General features: G+C 45.3%; 1 protein-coding gene across 5 annotated transcripts in view; it reads right to left on the bottom strand.

The window, feature by feature from the left end:
- Positions 1-14,678, bottom strand: part of LOC129711333 (transducin-like enhancer protein 1) — a 183,514-nt gene that overhangs the window by 79,181 nt on the left and 89,655 nt on the right. For 4 of the 5 annotated variants that reach the window (XM_055658919.1, XM_055658921.1, XM_055658923.1 and 1 more), the window contains exons 5-7: positions 14,311-14,373; positions 13,004-13,108; positions 6,506-6,704 (exon numbers count right to left, since the gene is read on the bottom strand). In XM_055658919.1, the coding sequence (XP_055514894.1) occupies positions 6,506-6,704; positions 13,004-13,108; positions 14,311-14,373 (367 nt within the window). The remainder of the gene's footprint in view (positions 1-6,505; positions 6,705-13,003; positions 13,109-14,310; positions 14,374-14,678) is intronic. The other variant, XM_055658922.1, reaches the window with a different exon arrangement.

The following is a 14,678-nucleotide window of genomic DNA, read 5'->3' as shown; positions in this document are numbered from 1 at the left end:
GTCATTTGGCCTTCACTTTGTGCCATGCAACACAATTCACTTATTTTGTTTTACGATTACACGACAAAGCTGGATCAATGCCGTCCTTAAAGCTCATGTTGGCCTCTCACATTGCAATCATGGAAGGTGTAACATCCTTAGGAGGTAATGATAGGCCCTGCTGTGGCAGCACACCTCACACTAAACCCCCTCCGCCTGACAACCAAACTCATTGATCTTCCCACCTCGAAGCTATGAACAAAGAAAGCCAGCGCTTACCTGAACCACATCCCTGCAGAACAGCTTCAAATAATCAGGCCTGATCAATTATTTTAGAACAAAAATCACCCTTTGAATAAAACTGAATTTCAAGGAGCCCTTTGTTTAAAAAAAATGTTCACTCAGGCGGCACGGTGGCGCAGCGGGAGAGTTGCTGCCTTACAGCGCCAGAGACCCGGTTCGATCCTGACTGTGGGTGCTGTCTGTACGGAGTTTGTACGTTCTCCCCGTGACCTGCGTGTGTTTCCCCTCCCACACACTCCAAAAAGGGCATGCAGGTTTGTAGGTTGATTGGCCTGGTATAATTGTAAATTGCCCCTGGTGTGTGTAAGGTCAAGTTAAGTGTGCAAGGATTGCTGGTAGGCACAGACTCGGTGGGCCGAAGGGCTTATTTCCACGCTATATCTGTAAACTAAACTACAGTGCATTCAGAAAGTATTCAGACCCCTTCACCTTTTCCGCATTTTGTTACGTTACAGCCTTATTCTAAAATGGATTAAAAGCTTTTTTTTTTAATCGTCAATTCACACACAATACCCCATAATAAAAAAGCAAAAACAGGCGTTTAGAAAATTTTGAAAAGTAATTTAAAAGAAATAACTGAAATATCACATTTATATAAGTATTCAGACCCTTTACTCAGTACTTTGTTGAGGCACCTTTGGCAGCGATTACAGCCTCAAGTCTTCTTGGGTATGATGCTACAAGCTTGGCACACCTGTATTTGAGTAATTTCTCCCATTCTTCTCTGCAGATCCTCTCAAGCTATGTCTGGTTGGATGGGGAGCGTCGATGCACAGCCATTTCATCATCCCTCCAGAGATGTTCGCTCGGGTTCAAATCCAGGCTCTCGCTGGGCCACTCAAAGGCATTCAGACTTGTCACAAAGCCACTACTGCGTTGTCTTGGCTGTGTGCTTAGGGTTGTTGTCCTGTTGGAAGGTGAACCTCCGCCCCAGTCTGAGATCCAGAACGCTCTGGAGCAGGTTTTCATCGAGGATCTCTCTGTACTTTGCTCCGTTCATCTTTTCCTCGATCCCGACTTGTCTCCCAGTTCCTGCCGCTGAAAAACATCACCACAGCATGACGCTTCCACCACCATGCCTCACCGTAGGTATGGTATTGGCCAGGTGATGAGCGGTGCCTGGTTTTCTTCAGTCGTGACGCTTGGCATTCAGGCCAAAGAGTTCAATCTTGCCTTCATCAGACCGGAGAATCTTGTTTCTCATGGTCTGCGAGTCCTTTAGGTGCCTTTTGGCAAACTCCAAGCGGGCTGTCATGTGCCTTTCACTGAGTAGTGGCTTCTGTCTGGCCACTCTACCATGAAGGCCTGATTGGTGGAGTGCTGCAGATATAGTTGTCCTTCCGGAAGCTGCTCCCATTTGCACAGAGGAACTCTGGAGCTCTGTCAGAGTGACCATCGGGTTCTTGGTCACCTTTCTGACCAAGGCCTTTCTCCCCCGATTCCTCAGTTTGGCCGGGCGACCAGCTCGATGAAGTCCTGGTGGTTCCAAATTCTTCCATTTAAGAATGACGGAGGCCACTGTGCTCTTCGGGACCTGCAATGCTGCAGAAATTCCCCAGATCTGTGTCTCGACACAATACTGTCTCAGAGGTCTACGGACAATTCCTTCATCTTCATGGCTTGGTTTTTGCTCTGACATGCACTGTTAACTAACTGTGGGACTTATATAGACAGGTGTGTGCCTTTCCAAATCATGTCCACTCAATTTAATTTACCACCGGAGGACTCCAATCAAGTTGTAGAAACATCTCAAGGATAATCAATGGAAACAGGATGAACCTAAGCTCAATTTTGAGAGTCATAGCAAAGGGTCTGAATACTTATGTAAATGTAATATTTCAGTTATTTCTTTTTAATTACTTTGCAAAAATGTCTAAATACCTGTTTTCACTTGTCATCTGGGGTATTGTGTGTAGATTGATGATAAAAAAAAAGAATTTAATCCATTTTAAAATAAGGCTGTAACGTAACAAAATGTGGAAAAAGTGAAGGGGTCTGAATACTTTCTGAATGCACTGTAGATTACGGCATGGCCTCAGTAAAGTAAGGTTCCTTGTCCTTGTAACTATTTCATTTTATTTGCACTCTATGTCATTCGATGTACGGTAGAGTTCTAGGTTTCATAAATTAAAGCTTCTCTTTTCTCCTCAGTAACGCAATCGGACTTCTGCTTGAGTCTCATCCGCTGCTGAAACTCTCACCCACACCTTTGCTACTTCTTGTTGGAGGTCAGAACCTTTTGGCCTGTGTGAAATTGTCTGAGACGAGAGGGCATAGCTTCAAATGGTCTAAGTTTAAAGGAGATGTGCAGGCTAGTTTTTGTGTTTGCACTGAGGGTGCTGCAAGGGATGGTGATGGTAGTAGAGGCAGATACGATAGTTGTGTTCAGGAGGCTTTTGAGTGGGCACATGGATATGCAAGGAATGGAGGCACATGGATATGAGCAGGCAGAGATTAGTGAATCTTGGCATCGTATTCAGCACAAACATTGTGACACAAAGGGCTCGTTCCTGTGCTGCATTCTATACAGATGCTCCCTGATTTACGATGCTTCGACTCACAATATTTCGACATTATGATCAGCAAACGCTCAGCAACGGCAGCAAGCTGCACGTCACTTCCGGCCACGTGGTCACAATGTATTAAATGCGTTTTCGACTTGCGATATTTTCGATTTACGATGGGTTTATCGGAACGTAACCCCATCGTAGGTCGAGGAGCAGCTGTACTGAACCATTTTTGTGTATTTTTTAACGTGTAGACAAAATTGGCCTAAGGATATCCATGACAACAGAACTGTTCGTTACCCAGGGGCAGCCTGAAAAAGCTCGTGTGAACGGTTACCATCAGGCGACTTCACATTATGATTGTGCCACACTGGGGCCCATTGGCTTTTCCATGGACTGAGATACGAGCTTTCCTCACCAATCCTGTCTCCATTGTTCCTGCACTTTGATCCAAATTGCAGAAGGCCATTAGGTTATAAGTGATAAGAACAGAATTAGGCCTTTAGGCCCATCAAGTCTATTCCGCCATTCAATCATGGCTGATCTTTATCTCCCTCCTAACCCCACACTCCTGTCTTCTCCCCATAACACCTGATACCCGAACTAATCAAGAATCTATCTACCTCTACCTTAAAAATATCCGTTGACTTGGCCTCCACAGCCTTCTGTGGCAAATAATTCCAAAGATTCACCACCTTCCGACTAAAGAAATTTCTCCTCATCACCTTCCTAAAGGAACGTCCTTTAATTGTGATGCTCTGACCTCTAGTCCTAGACTCTCCCACTTGTGGCAACATCCTCTCCACATCCACTCTATCTAAGCCTTTTACTATTCTGTACCTTTCAACGAGGTTCCCCCCCCCCCCCCTTCTTCTAAACTCCAGTGAGTACAGGCCCAGTGCTGTCAGTCAAACCTGTTCTAGCAAATAAACCACTCAATCAAGGCTCTTTCCTCGTATGATTTTAATAGTCCTTCCATTATAAGCTATTTATTTCTTAATTGACTTGACAAAGGCAAAGATAAAACGGAGGTTTATTGGAAGAGTTCCACATTCCAAAAGTTCCACATTTCAAGATTGTTAAATTCCACATTCTTACCACTATGTGGATCAAACGTTTGTTTTTTAACCTTGAATTACGTTCATAAATTCTTGTCTGATAACGTAACGGTATAAACGTTGGAAGCTCTTTAATCACTATTTGCCTAATTTGACCCCCTTCGATGAGCTTAACCTCAGCTGTGGCAAGAGGGGAAGAAAGTTCTTGGATAAGCAACACTCTCATCAATCATTGCGATGCGTTTCTGCCAGTGTGTTTCCGCATTGATATAAAGAGCAAAAGAAAAATGCCGCCACAGTTCTGGGTCATACAATATTACCTCCTCTTTACCAGTTATAGTTGATCTAAGGTTAAGGGGCTGTCCCACTTGGGCGACCTAATCCGCGAGTTCTGGCGAGTTTGCCCTCGTCTCCTACTCGCAGCATGGTCGACATTAGGTCGTAGGAGTACTTCGTAACTCTCTTTCATGCTCGAGAGTGTCTCCGCGTACTCGAGGCCTCAGCTAGGTCGCGGGGTTTTTTTCAATATGTTAAAAAATGCCCGCGAGTTAAAAAAGGTTGCCATGGAAAAAATCGATGCTTTTTATACTCGTAGGTTTAGTCGTAGTAGGTGGTGGTAGGTCTGCATGTTAGTCGTAGGTAATCGAGGGTAGTCGAAGATAGTCTTCATCATAGTCGAAGTGAGGTCGAAGGAGATTGAAGGAGGTTGTCTTCACTCTCCACGATTCGGTGTCCAATTTTCCCGAAGTTAGTCGCAGTTAGTTGTAGCTAGTCAAAGCTGATCTTCAACATAGCCGAAGGGAGGTCGAAGGAGGTCTTCAACATGTCATTTTTTCAAACTCTTCTAAACTCGCCAATTAGGTCGCCCAGTGGGACAGCCCCATTACCTTCAAATCTAGTGATCCACTTGTTCACAACCCAGACCTCGCTGTGTAGCAATAAGATTAATAATTGTACAAAATAAATCCTTTTCCTTACTCCTCCCAAAAATGACACTTATTCTATATTAAACATCCATCAGGGGGCTTTTTCCAAAGGAATGTTGCTAAGTAAGGCAAAATGACGTGTGGAGTCTGGGTCTGAGTTCACCAGTTGTGTAATCATCTGGAGAACATGCCAAACAGAGGTTACATTGAGAGCCAAGACAGACACAAAATCCTGGAGTAACTCAGCGAGTCAGGCGGCATCTCTGGAGAAGACATTTCGGGTGTGGGCCCTTCTTCAGATTGAGAGCATTACATTGGGGGCAGTCATGTCTGCTCATGCAAGAAGTAGTCCTCAAGGCTCTCATGCCTCTACAGCCATTTTCTAGTTTGTCGTTCAATTATGATGAGCATTTGACGGTACTGGGCCTGTACTTGCTGGAGTTTAGAAGGATGAGGGGAAGATCTCATTAAAATTTACTGAACAGTGAAAGGTCTGGATAGAGCGAATGTTTCCACTTCCAGAGTCTTGGACCAGAGGCCGTAGCCTCAGAATAAAATAACGTATCTTTAGAAAGGATGATGAATTTCTTTAGCCAGAGCGTGATGAATCAGTGGAATTCATTGCTCTGGAGGCCAAGTCACTGGATATTTTTAAGGTGGAGATTGACTGATTCTTGATTAGCATGGGTGTCAAGGGTTATGGGGAGAAGGCAGGAGAATGCGGTTGAGAGGGAAAGATAGATCAGCCATGATTGAATGGCGGAATAAACTCAATGAGCCAAATGGGCTAATTCTGCTCCTCTGACTTATGAACCTACGAGGTCACTTTGTGATGATCCGACCCATTAACTCTTGGTGAAGGATGAAGTCCTCTGCTCAGCGTAGATGCTGTGCCCCCTTTCTTGTCCATGGGCTCTCTGACTTACCAGCCCAGTTATTCAATCACTGTCCACCAGCTGGGAACCATCTAGTCATGCCATAGCAGAGTGAGATATTGGGCATCATTTTAGAAGTGGCACCAATGTGATTAATGGCTATGTTTATGCACTCGTCAACATATGAAATAAGAGTCATAGACACAAACAGCATGTAAACAGGCCCTTCGGCCCAACTTGCCTATGCCGACCAACATGTCATATTTACATTAGTTCCACCTGCCTGCATTTGGCCCATATCTGCCTAAACCTGTCTTATCCATGTACCTGTCTAATTGTTTCTTAAACATTGCAATAGAACTACCTCTTCTGGTAGCTTTGCCAGCGGCCTTTATGTGGCGACAAGCAAAGAATTTCACCGTGACTTGCCACAGGTGGCAATAAAGTATTCACTTCAATTCAATTCAACTCGTTCCATAGGGTAGTTGAGGCCAGTTCATTGGCTATATTTAAGAGGGAGTTAGATGTGGCCCTTCTGGCTAAGGGGATCAGGGGTATGGAGAGAAGGCAGGTACGGGATACTGAGTTGGATGATCAGCCATGATCATATTGAATGGCGGTGCAGGCTCGAAGGGCCGAATGCCTACTCCTGCACCTAATTTCTATGTTTCGATACACCCACCACCCTTTGTGTTTAAAAAGCTACCCCTCAGGTTCCTATTAAATCTTTTCCTCCTACACCTTAAGCTTATGTGCTCTGGTTCTCGATACCCTTGCTCTGGGCAAGAGACTCTGCGCGTCTACCCGATCTATTCCTCTCATGATCGTATACGTGCGTGTAAACCGGTTGACTGTACCTCGCCGATGCTCCTGCTCCTGATGGTTCTTGTCTTCTTTAAGGGCAAACTGGGGGTGAGCCGCCAGGGCGTTGGAGAGGGCCAGCAGTCCCGAGCTGGCTCCAATTGAAGACATGGCCGGGAGCTGCAGCCCTGTTGGGTGGAGAGCGAGCGGGAACGGAGAGGCGTGGTGGGAGAGCTGCTGGGGTTGGAAATGGTGCTGTTCAAACAAGGAGGGGGACAGGAAAGAACAATAACAGATTAGAGGTTAAATCCATGCACAGCACGCAGCCAACATAAAATATCAACTCCCGCCACGTATATCTACAACACAACATGCCTAGACACCAATGAGTAGACACGCTGCAGCCTCACACGATTTGCAATTCTTCAGTCCAAATGAAAAGTGAACACTTTATCGTTTAGTTTTAGTTTAGAGATAGATACAGCTCAGAAACAGGCCCTTCGGCCCACCGAGTCAGTGCCGGCCCGCACATTAACACCATCCTACACACACTAGGGACAATTTACAATAATGCCAAGCCAATTAACCTACAAACCTATACGTCTTTGGAGTGTGGGAGAAAACCGAAGATCTCAGAGAAACCCCACGCAGGTCACGGGGAGAATGTACAACCTCCTTACAGACAAGCACCCGTGGTCGGGATCGAACCCGGGTCTCCGGCGCTGTAAGGCAGCAACTCAACCGCTGCACCACCGTGCCATTGAAGGGGAGACAAAAGAAAATGACAGTTCTCCGAATGAAGGATTGCCAGTGCTGGAGTGGAGATGTGGGAGTGAGAGGTGGCAGGTGGAATGGGTGTAGAGTTTCGTATCTTGCGCTTCTCAGAAGGAAACTTGTCACAATTATGAGTCACAGCAGGACTTTCACATTGAAGTTAGTTACAATACAAATTTCTCTCACGGCCATGAACTGATTACTCATAATAAGGCACATCACAGGGCGAGGTGTGAGAACATTGCTGGTTGATTGAATTTAGAGGTGGACACACACACACACACAAGGGGCACAGGCATATGTGCGGAGAGACACACATAGGCACATACAGAGATAGAGGGGGAAAGGGAGGGGGAGAGGGGGAGGGAGAGGGAGGTATTATTGTGAATTGTCCCTAGTGTGTGTAGGATGGTGTTAATGTGCGGGTCGGCACTGACTCGGTGGGCCGAAGGGCCTGTTTCAGAGCTGTATCTATCTCGAAACTAAAACTAAACGATAAAGTGTTCACTTTCCATTTGGGCAGAAGAATTGAAAATTGTGTGAGGTCTAAACCCGAAACATCACCCACTCCTCTCTCTCCAGAGATGCTGCTTGTCCCGCTGAGTTACTCCAGCATTTTGGGTTTATCTTCGATTAAAATCAGCATCTGCAGTTCTTTCCTACACAGAGAGAGAGGGAGACAAAGAGACAGAGAAAGGCAGACCGACAGAGGCAAAAGAGTAAAAATCAAAGCAGAAGGAAGGAACATATATGATGCATTTAAAATCCATGCTTGGAGGCGCACAGATTCACAGTTTCCTAACATTTCAGCTTTTGTTATTTCGATCTGTGGCAGTCACACACTGAGCTAGAATCTACTTGAATTACATTGAGGAAGTGGGTGTATAACTCGGCATTGCTGGCCCCATGCTTTCAAAATGCCGTCCCTCTCTCGTTGCCCGTGGGCCCTTTACTAGCTGGGGCCCGAAGACCAAGGCTGCCATCGTCAGCCCTTCCACAGGGTGACAGATGCTAACCAGATGTCATGGTACCACGTCAAGGCAAGTTTCAGCAAGTCTTGCGTTAGAATGGCTGGCGGGTGAGTGGAGGGGGAGACGAGAGGGATGTGGGTACAGACATCCACACCACACACACCACATTTAGTCAGCCAGAAATTAACTGCACTCACAGCTTTGCTAGACTAGAAATGGCAGAGGAAATATACATGAGGTAAAGACAGAATGTGGAGAACGCCAAATCAAACATTTACTAATTACACCACGGCTCTGCTTCAAAGTCAGTTATGGAAGGAAGTTTTTAATCAATCTTTGGTTGCTGTCCGCCCCTTGAAGTTAGCTGTCCTCTCTGTTTGTGAAGCAATTTTGATCAAGCATTGCTTCCATATGCAAAATATAGTCTCTTTAGAACTCAGGATACCGGCTGCAAGTGCAAATCACCATCCTGTACTCTATCTTTAGACATGGATCAGGGATACGGGCCAAACGCAGACAAGTGGGACTAGTGTAGACGGCACATGTTGGTCGGTGTCGGTAGGTTGGGCCGAAGGGCCCGATTCCAGGCTGTATGACCCCGACTCTATGACCTACTGCATAATTGAATGAAAATTGGAGAAAAAGAATAGGTGGCGTTTTGGGTCGAGTCACTTCTTCAGTCTGAAAAGGGGGTCACGACGCATAGCATCACCTATTCTTTTTCTCCAGAGATGCTGCCTGAGCCGCTGAGTTACTACAACTTTTTGTGTCCATCTTCTGGGATCTAAAGAGTCAGCCGAGACAACGAGGCTGTGCTCGGCCCCCTCACGTCGGGCAGTGTGAAGGTGGGACAGAGCCAGGTACAGAAACCAACACAAGCAGAACCAGCTAATGTCATAAGGCCATAAGTGATAGGAGTAAAATTAGGCCATTCGGCCCATCAAGTCCCCAAATCCATCAATTCTCGAGTCAACGTTAATTTCAATTGCTGACCTAACGTTCAAAATTACAACTGAAGAGTTTTGCAAAGATTTGCCAGCATCATGGTGAAGAGTTTGAGGTCTAAAGATGGGTCCCAACCCAAAATGTCACTGATCCATGTTATCCAGAGATGCTGCCTGACCCACTGAGGTACTCCAACACGTGGTGTCCTGAGGCCATGCCTACTCTGTTTACATGGATGGACAGTACATAGAAAGAGAAGGTTTAGAGGGATATGGGCCATTTGTGGACATGTGGGGCTAGTGCAGATGAGCTATCTTGGTCAGCATGGGCAAGTTAGGCCGAAAGGCCTGCTTAAGAGCTGTACGACTATATGACTAACTTCTCTTCCGAAATGCCAGGCCCACATTCCACAAACAAATGGGAGAGCTACTCTCTTTCAGAGTTCCCCTTTGTATCTTGCAAATCTCACTTCTGACCCTGTGATCTTAAATTCCCGCAAACTCCAGTTTGAGTGTGTCGGAAGGAACTGCAGTTGCTGGTTTAAACCGAAGATCGACACAAAATGCCGGAATAACTCAGCGGGACAGGCAGCAACTCTGGAGAGAAGGAATGGGTGACATTTTGGGTCGAGACCCTTCTTCAGACACAGTCATTATCAATGAGGTACCTTATCTACCTCAGACCGATAAGGTAGACAGTCTGAACCTTATTACCAGGATGGAAAGACTTTAGACATTCGAGATACAGCGCAGAAACAGGCCCTTCGGCCCATCGTGTCTGCGCCAACCAGCGATCCCCGTACTCCCACACTGTCCTACACACTGGGGTCCATTTACAATTTTTGCAGACACCCATTAACCTACAAACCTGAACTTCTTTGGAGTGTGGAAGGAAACTGGAGCACCTGGAAACAACCCATGCGGTCACAGGGAGGATGTACACACTCTCTACAGATAGCATCCGTAGTCAGGATCAAGCCCGGGTCTCTGGCGCTGTAAGGTAGCAAATCTACCATTGCACCTCTGTGCTGCCTGAAAAGGTCAAAGGCCATAGGACAGAGGTTTAAGGTGAGAGGAGCAAAATTTTAAAGGAGATGTGAGGGGCATTTTTTTTTTTCTTACACAGGTGGTGGGTACCTGGAACTACCAGGGGTGGTGGTGCAGGCAGATACAATTGTGATCTTTATGAGGCTTTCAGATGGGCACATGGATATGCAGGGAATGGAGGAATATGGATCACACACGGGCAAAGGAGATGAGTTGAACTGGGCATCCTGTTGGGAATGGGCATTGTGGGCCACAGGGCCTGTTCCTGTGCTGTCCTTTTCTATGCCTGTTTCCTGCTAACGCGTTTCATTCATTATTTCACACAGACGAATGTGGGTATACGGAATGTGCCCCCAGATGAAGTTGTTGAGGCAGGGACAAAAACAACACTTTTTAAAGACATTTGGTAAAGTACATGATTAGGAACGGTTGTGGAATAGGTGGCGAACATGGGCAAATGGGACTGGCTATCCTGGTCTCGGCATAGATGAGTTGGGCCGAAGGGCCTGTTTCCATGCTGCGTGACGCTCTGACTTTATGCATGAAAGCATTTGGCCGTGCTAAGACAACACTAGTAAAATGTAGCGTAATGAGATCGCGAGGGAGATTAGTGACGGCTGAGAGCAGAAAGCAGTGGAGTTCCCCGGGAGGTGATACTGTCAAGTTGAATCCCATCGCAAGTTGTTCTTGCTTTACGGGAACTATCCATCCAGCTCCCACTTGCCTGCAACCAATCACTTCAGAATGAGACAGGGCCATCAGAACCGCTCCATCTCAAACGCATGCATACAGTTATTTTGTCACATGCTTCTCTTGCCCAAAAAACTGTGATCCACGATATCAAACAAAGTTGGTGTACTTTACTGGCCACACACCACAGCCCACCGTTAAAAATGACCTGTTTACAGAGTACTACATTTACATATCGGTTGTGATGGTGCAAGTAAGAATTTTATTACTCCGTTTTGGGACAAATGACAATAAAACACTCTTGACATTAGGGCTGATAATATGGATAGGAAGGCTTTAGATGCCCTTGGTTAAAATGCAGGTAAATGGGACTAGCCCTGCATGCCAACTTGGTCGGCATGGATGAGATGTGCTGAAAGGCCTGTTTCCCTGCTGTAGAGCTCTGTGCACTGACTCTATGATTTGGATATAGCTCAAGAGGCTTATCCAGCAACCTTTTGTCCTTCCTGCTGAGTTTTCCCAGGACGTTCCCATTGGGAGATCCACAAGTGCAATCTTAGTTCATAGGATTACACTGACCATGGAAGGTTCATTGTAAAACCAAGTCCACTTAATTTACTCTTGTTTGTTGACGTGTATCTGATCAAAAGTATTGGATAGCCGAATCTTCTGCTCTGTGGCATTCATTGGTTGTGGAGGCCATGGTTATTTTTAAGGCAGAGATAGATAGATTCTTGATTCGTACGGGTGTCAGGGGTTTTGGGGAGACTCCAGGAGAATGGGGTTTGGAGGGAGAGATAGATCAGCCATGATTGAATGGCAGAGCAAACTTGATGGGCCTAATTCCACTCCTATCATTTAAGACCGTCACTTATGACCGTATTGGGTGTGGTGAGGATAGATATGGCATAGGAGCAGAATTGGACCATTCGGGCCATCAAGTCCAGAATTGGACCATTCGGTCTGCCATTTAATCGTGGCTGATCTATCTCTCTCTCTCCTAACCCCATTCTCCTGCCTTCTCCCCATAACCCCTGAAATATGGCAGCTTCAATTGGAATTTGCTTTCCTCTGGCCACTAGTTTAATTGCTCATTGCTGCATGAGAAATAGCACCTTGTGCAACATCCGATGTAGAACCAGTCCAGAACAGCTGATGGTTTAAGATCCAGCCAATGCTTGGTAGCTACAATACATTAAGCAGTTTGTTTTAGCTGCTGGATCTTAGACCCATAACCTAAGGATGAAGCCATGGATCATACTTCAGAAACATGCAATTACATGAGACCACCAATCCTGGATGTTTCCAATGTCACAATAAATATCTGAAAAAGGCAGCCAGCTGCCTCAAAAAACAGATTCTTCCTAACAACCACGGTGGCGCAGCGGTAGAGTTGCTGCTTTACAGTGCCAGAGACCCGGGTTCGATCCTGACTACAGGTGCTGTCTGCATGGAGTTTAGACGTTCTCCCGGTGACCGTGTGGGGTTTCTCCGGGTGCTCCGGTTTCCTCCCACATTCCAAAGATGCACAGGTTTGTAGGTTAATTGGCTTCAGTAAAGATTGTACCTTGTCCTTGTTGTGTAGGACGGTGTTAATATACAGGGATCGCTGGTCGATGTGGACACGGTGGTCCGGGGGGCCTGTTTCCACACAGTATCACTAAATGAAACAAACTAAATCTATTGTACACTATGTACTCCAACTACACTCCTAACAACAAACTGCCTGGGACGCACCGGGGACTTTGGGCTTGTTTTATTTTTGCAATGTATATATATATATATTTTTTAATTAAATAACTTTTTTTGGTTTATTTATTATCTATTAAGTTCTGTGTTTACCTGTTAAGCTGCTGATGCTAGTAAGAAGTTAATTATTCCGTTTTGGGACATATGACTTTGTACGCGCCCTTTACAGGCGACTATTTGCATACCTTGGGTACGCAAGCAAAGAATTTCACTGTGACGTCACATGTGACAAAAATGTATTCAATTCAATTGAATTCAATTCAAAACACTCTTGGCTCTTGTTGAGGGTCTGTCTTATCCCCCCCCCCCATTCAGTTATGTAAAATGTCCAGCAAGTAGGTTATTTTAAAATAAATAAGTGTTAATCAGATATACATACTGGGGGTGGTAGAATAGGAAGTCCTCGAACTCCAATTGCAGCATTTAACTCGCCCATGGTTACCTGCTTTGCACGTTCAATGGTCTGGATTACCTGTTGTTGATGCTGGAAAGAGACCAAAGTAAAAGGTAGTAATGCTGGAGGGAATAAACCACTTCAGTGTATCCGCATTATATCACCTGCAAAGTGCAAGGGTTCAGAGTGGATATTACCACATTCAAAGGGTTTCATGGTCTTGTGTCCAAAGACAGCATAGAATAACCTCACGAAGGCTTGGTAGGCAATCTGGTATTTTAGAATATAGTTTTATTTTTTAGTTTTAGTTTAGTTTATTGTCGCATGTACCGAGGTACAGTGAAAAGCTTCTGTCGCCTGCTAACCAGTCAGTGGAAAAACTATAGAGGATTGCAATCTAGCCATTTACAGTGTGTAGATACATGATAAGGGAATAACGTTTAGTGCAAAGTAAAGCAAGTAAAGTCCAATCAAACAATAATCTGAGGGTCACCAATGGGGTAGATAGTAGTTCAGGACTGTTCAGGACACAGAATATCCAAGATTGCATGAGATGCTGTACAAATCCATCTTCCCTGTAGCTTATTTTTAGTTTGGTTTAGAGACGCAGCACGGAAACTGGCACTTCGGCCCACCAAGTCCACACCGACCATCCATCACCCTACACTAGTTCTATGTTATCCCACTTCCACACCCTCTACCTACATATTAATAGATTAACAGAGGCCAAGTAACCTACAGACGTGTACGCCATTGGGACATGGGAGGAAATCAGAGCATCCGGAGAAAAGCCACAGGGTCACAGGGAGAACGTGCAAACTCCATACAGACAGCACCCGAGGTCAGAATTAAACCTGGGCCTCTGATGTTGTGAGGCAGCAACTCTACCAACTGCACCACTGTAGGGCCCAACTTAATCAAAAATGCATGCTGACTATTTTCTTTACGTCTGTTATCATATACCATACAATAGTGTCTCTTACAAATACAGGGAAATCTAAAACTCTTGTATAAAAATGTCATGACCTCAATTCTCTTCAAACTGTGGCAGCTTGATGCACATACCCAAACTGAACTCACCCCTTCTATTTGGTTAACCCATGACACATCTTGTGTGGCCAGCATGTTAAATAGAATTTAACTACATCAGAAATTTTAACAAACGCCTGCAAAAAGAAGTCAGAAACCGGATGGAGCTTGCATGAGCAGACATTAAAAATCAATGTTAAACTGATTTATTTTAAGAGAATTAACAAATGTTATGCCAGTGATAAAGGCCAAGTCATACTTACTTCTTGCGATAGATAAGGGAGGAGCTGAGCACAAATCACATTCAGTCTCTTTGCTATTTCCGTCTAAGGAGAAAAAGATGGTTTCTTTAAATAAAAGTTAATTGTGAACAGACAAACGGCCAGCAAACGGACATGGTATGCTACTGCCACTGCAGCGCTTGCTGTCGAACAATAATATTTACTTAGAGATACAGTATGGAAACAGCCCCTTCGGACCCCCAAGTCCATACCGACCACACTGGTTCTATGTTAACCCACTTTCACATCTACTCCCTACACACGCCAGGGTCAATTTACAGAGGCCAAATAATTCACAAACCTGTACGTCTTTGGAATGTGGAAAGAAACCGGAGCACCCAGAGAAAACC

The sequence above is a fragment of the Leucoraja erinacea genome, chromosome 29 (assembly GCF_028641065.1).
Source record: "Leucoraja erinacea ecotype New England chromosome 29, Leri_hhj_1, whole genome shotgun sequence".
NCBI classification, from domain to species: Eukaryota; Metazoa; Chordata; class Chondrichthyes; order Rajiformes; family Rajidae; genus Leucoraja; species Leucoraja erinaceus.
Note: the sequence above shows the minus strand (reverse complement) of the source record. Positions and strands in the feature narration are given on the sequence as shown.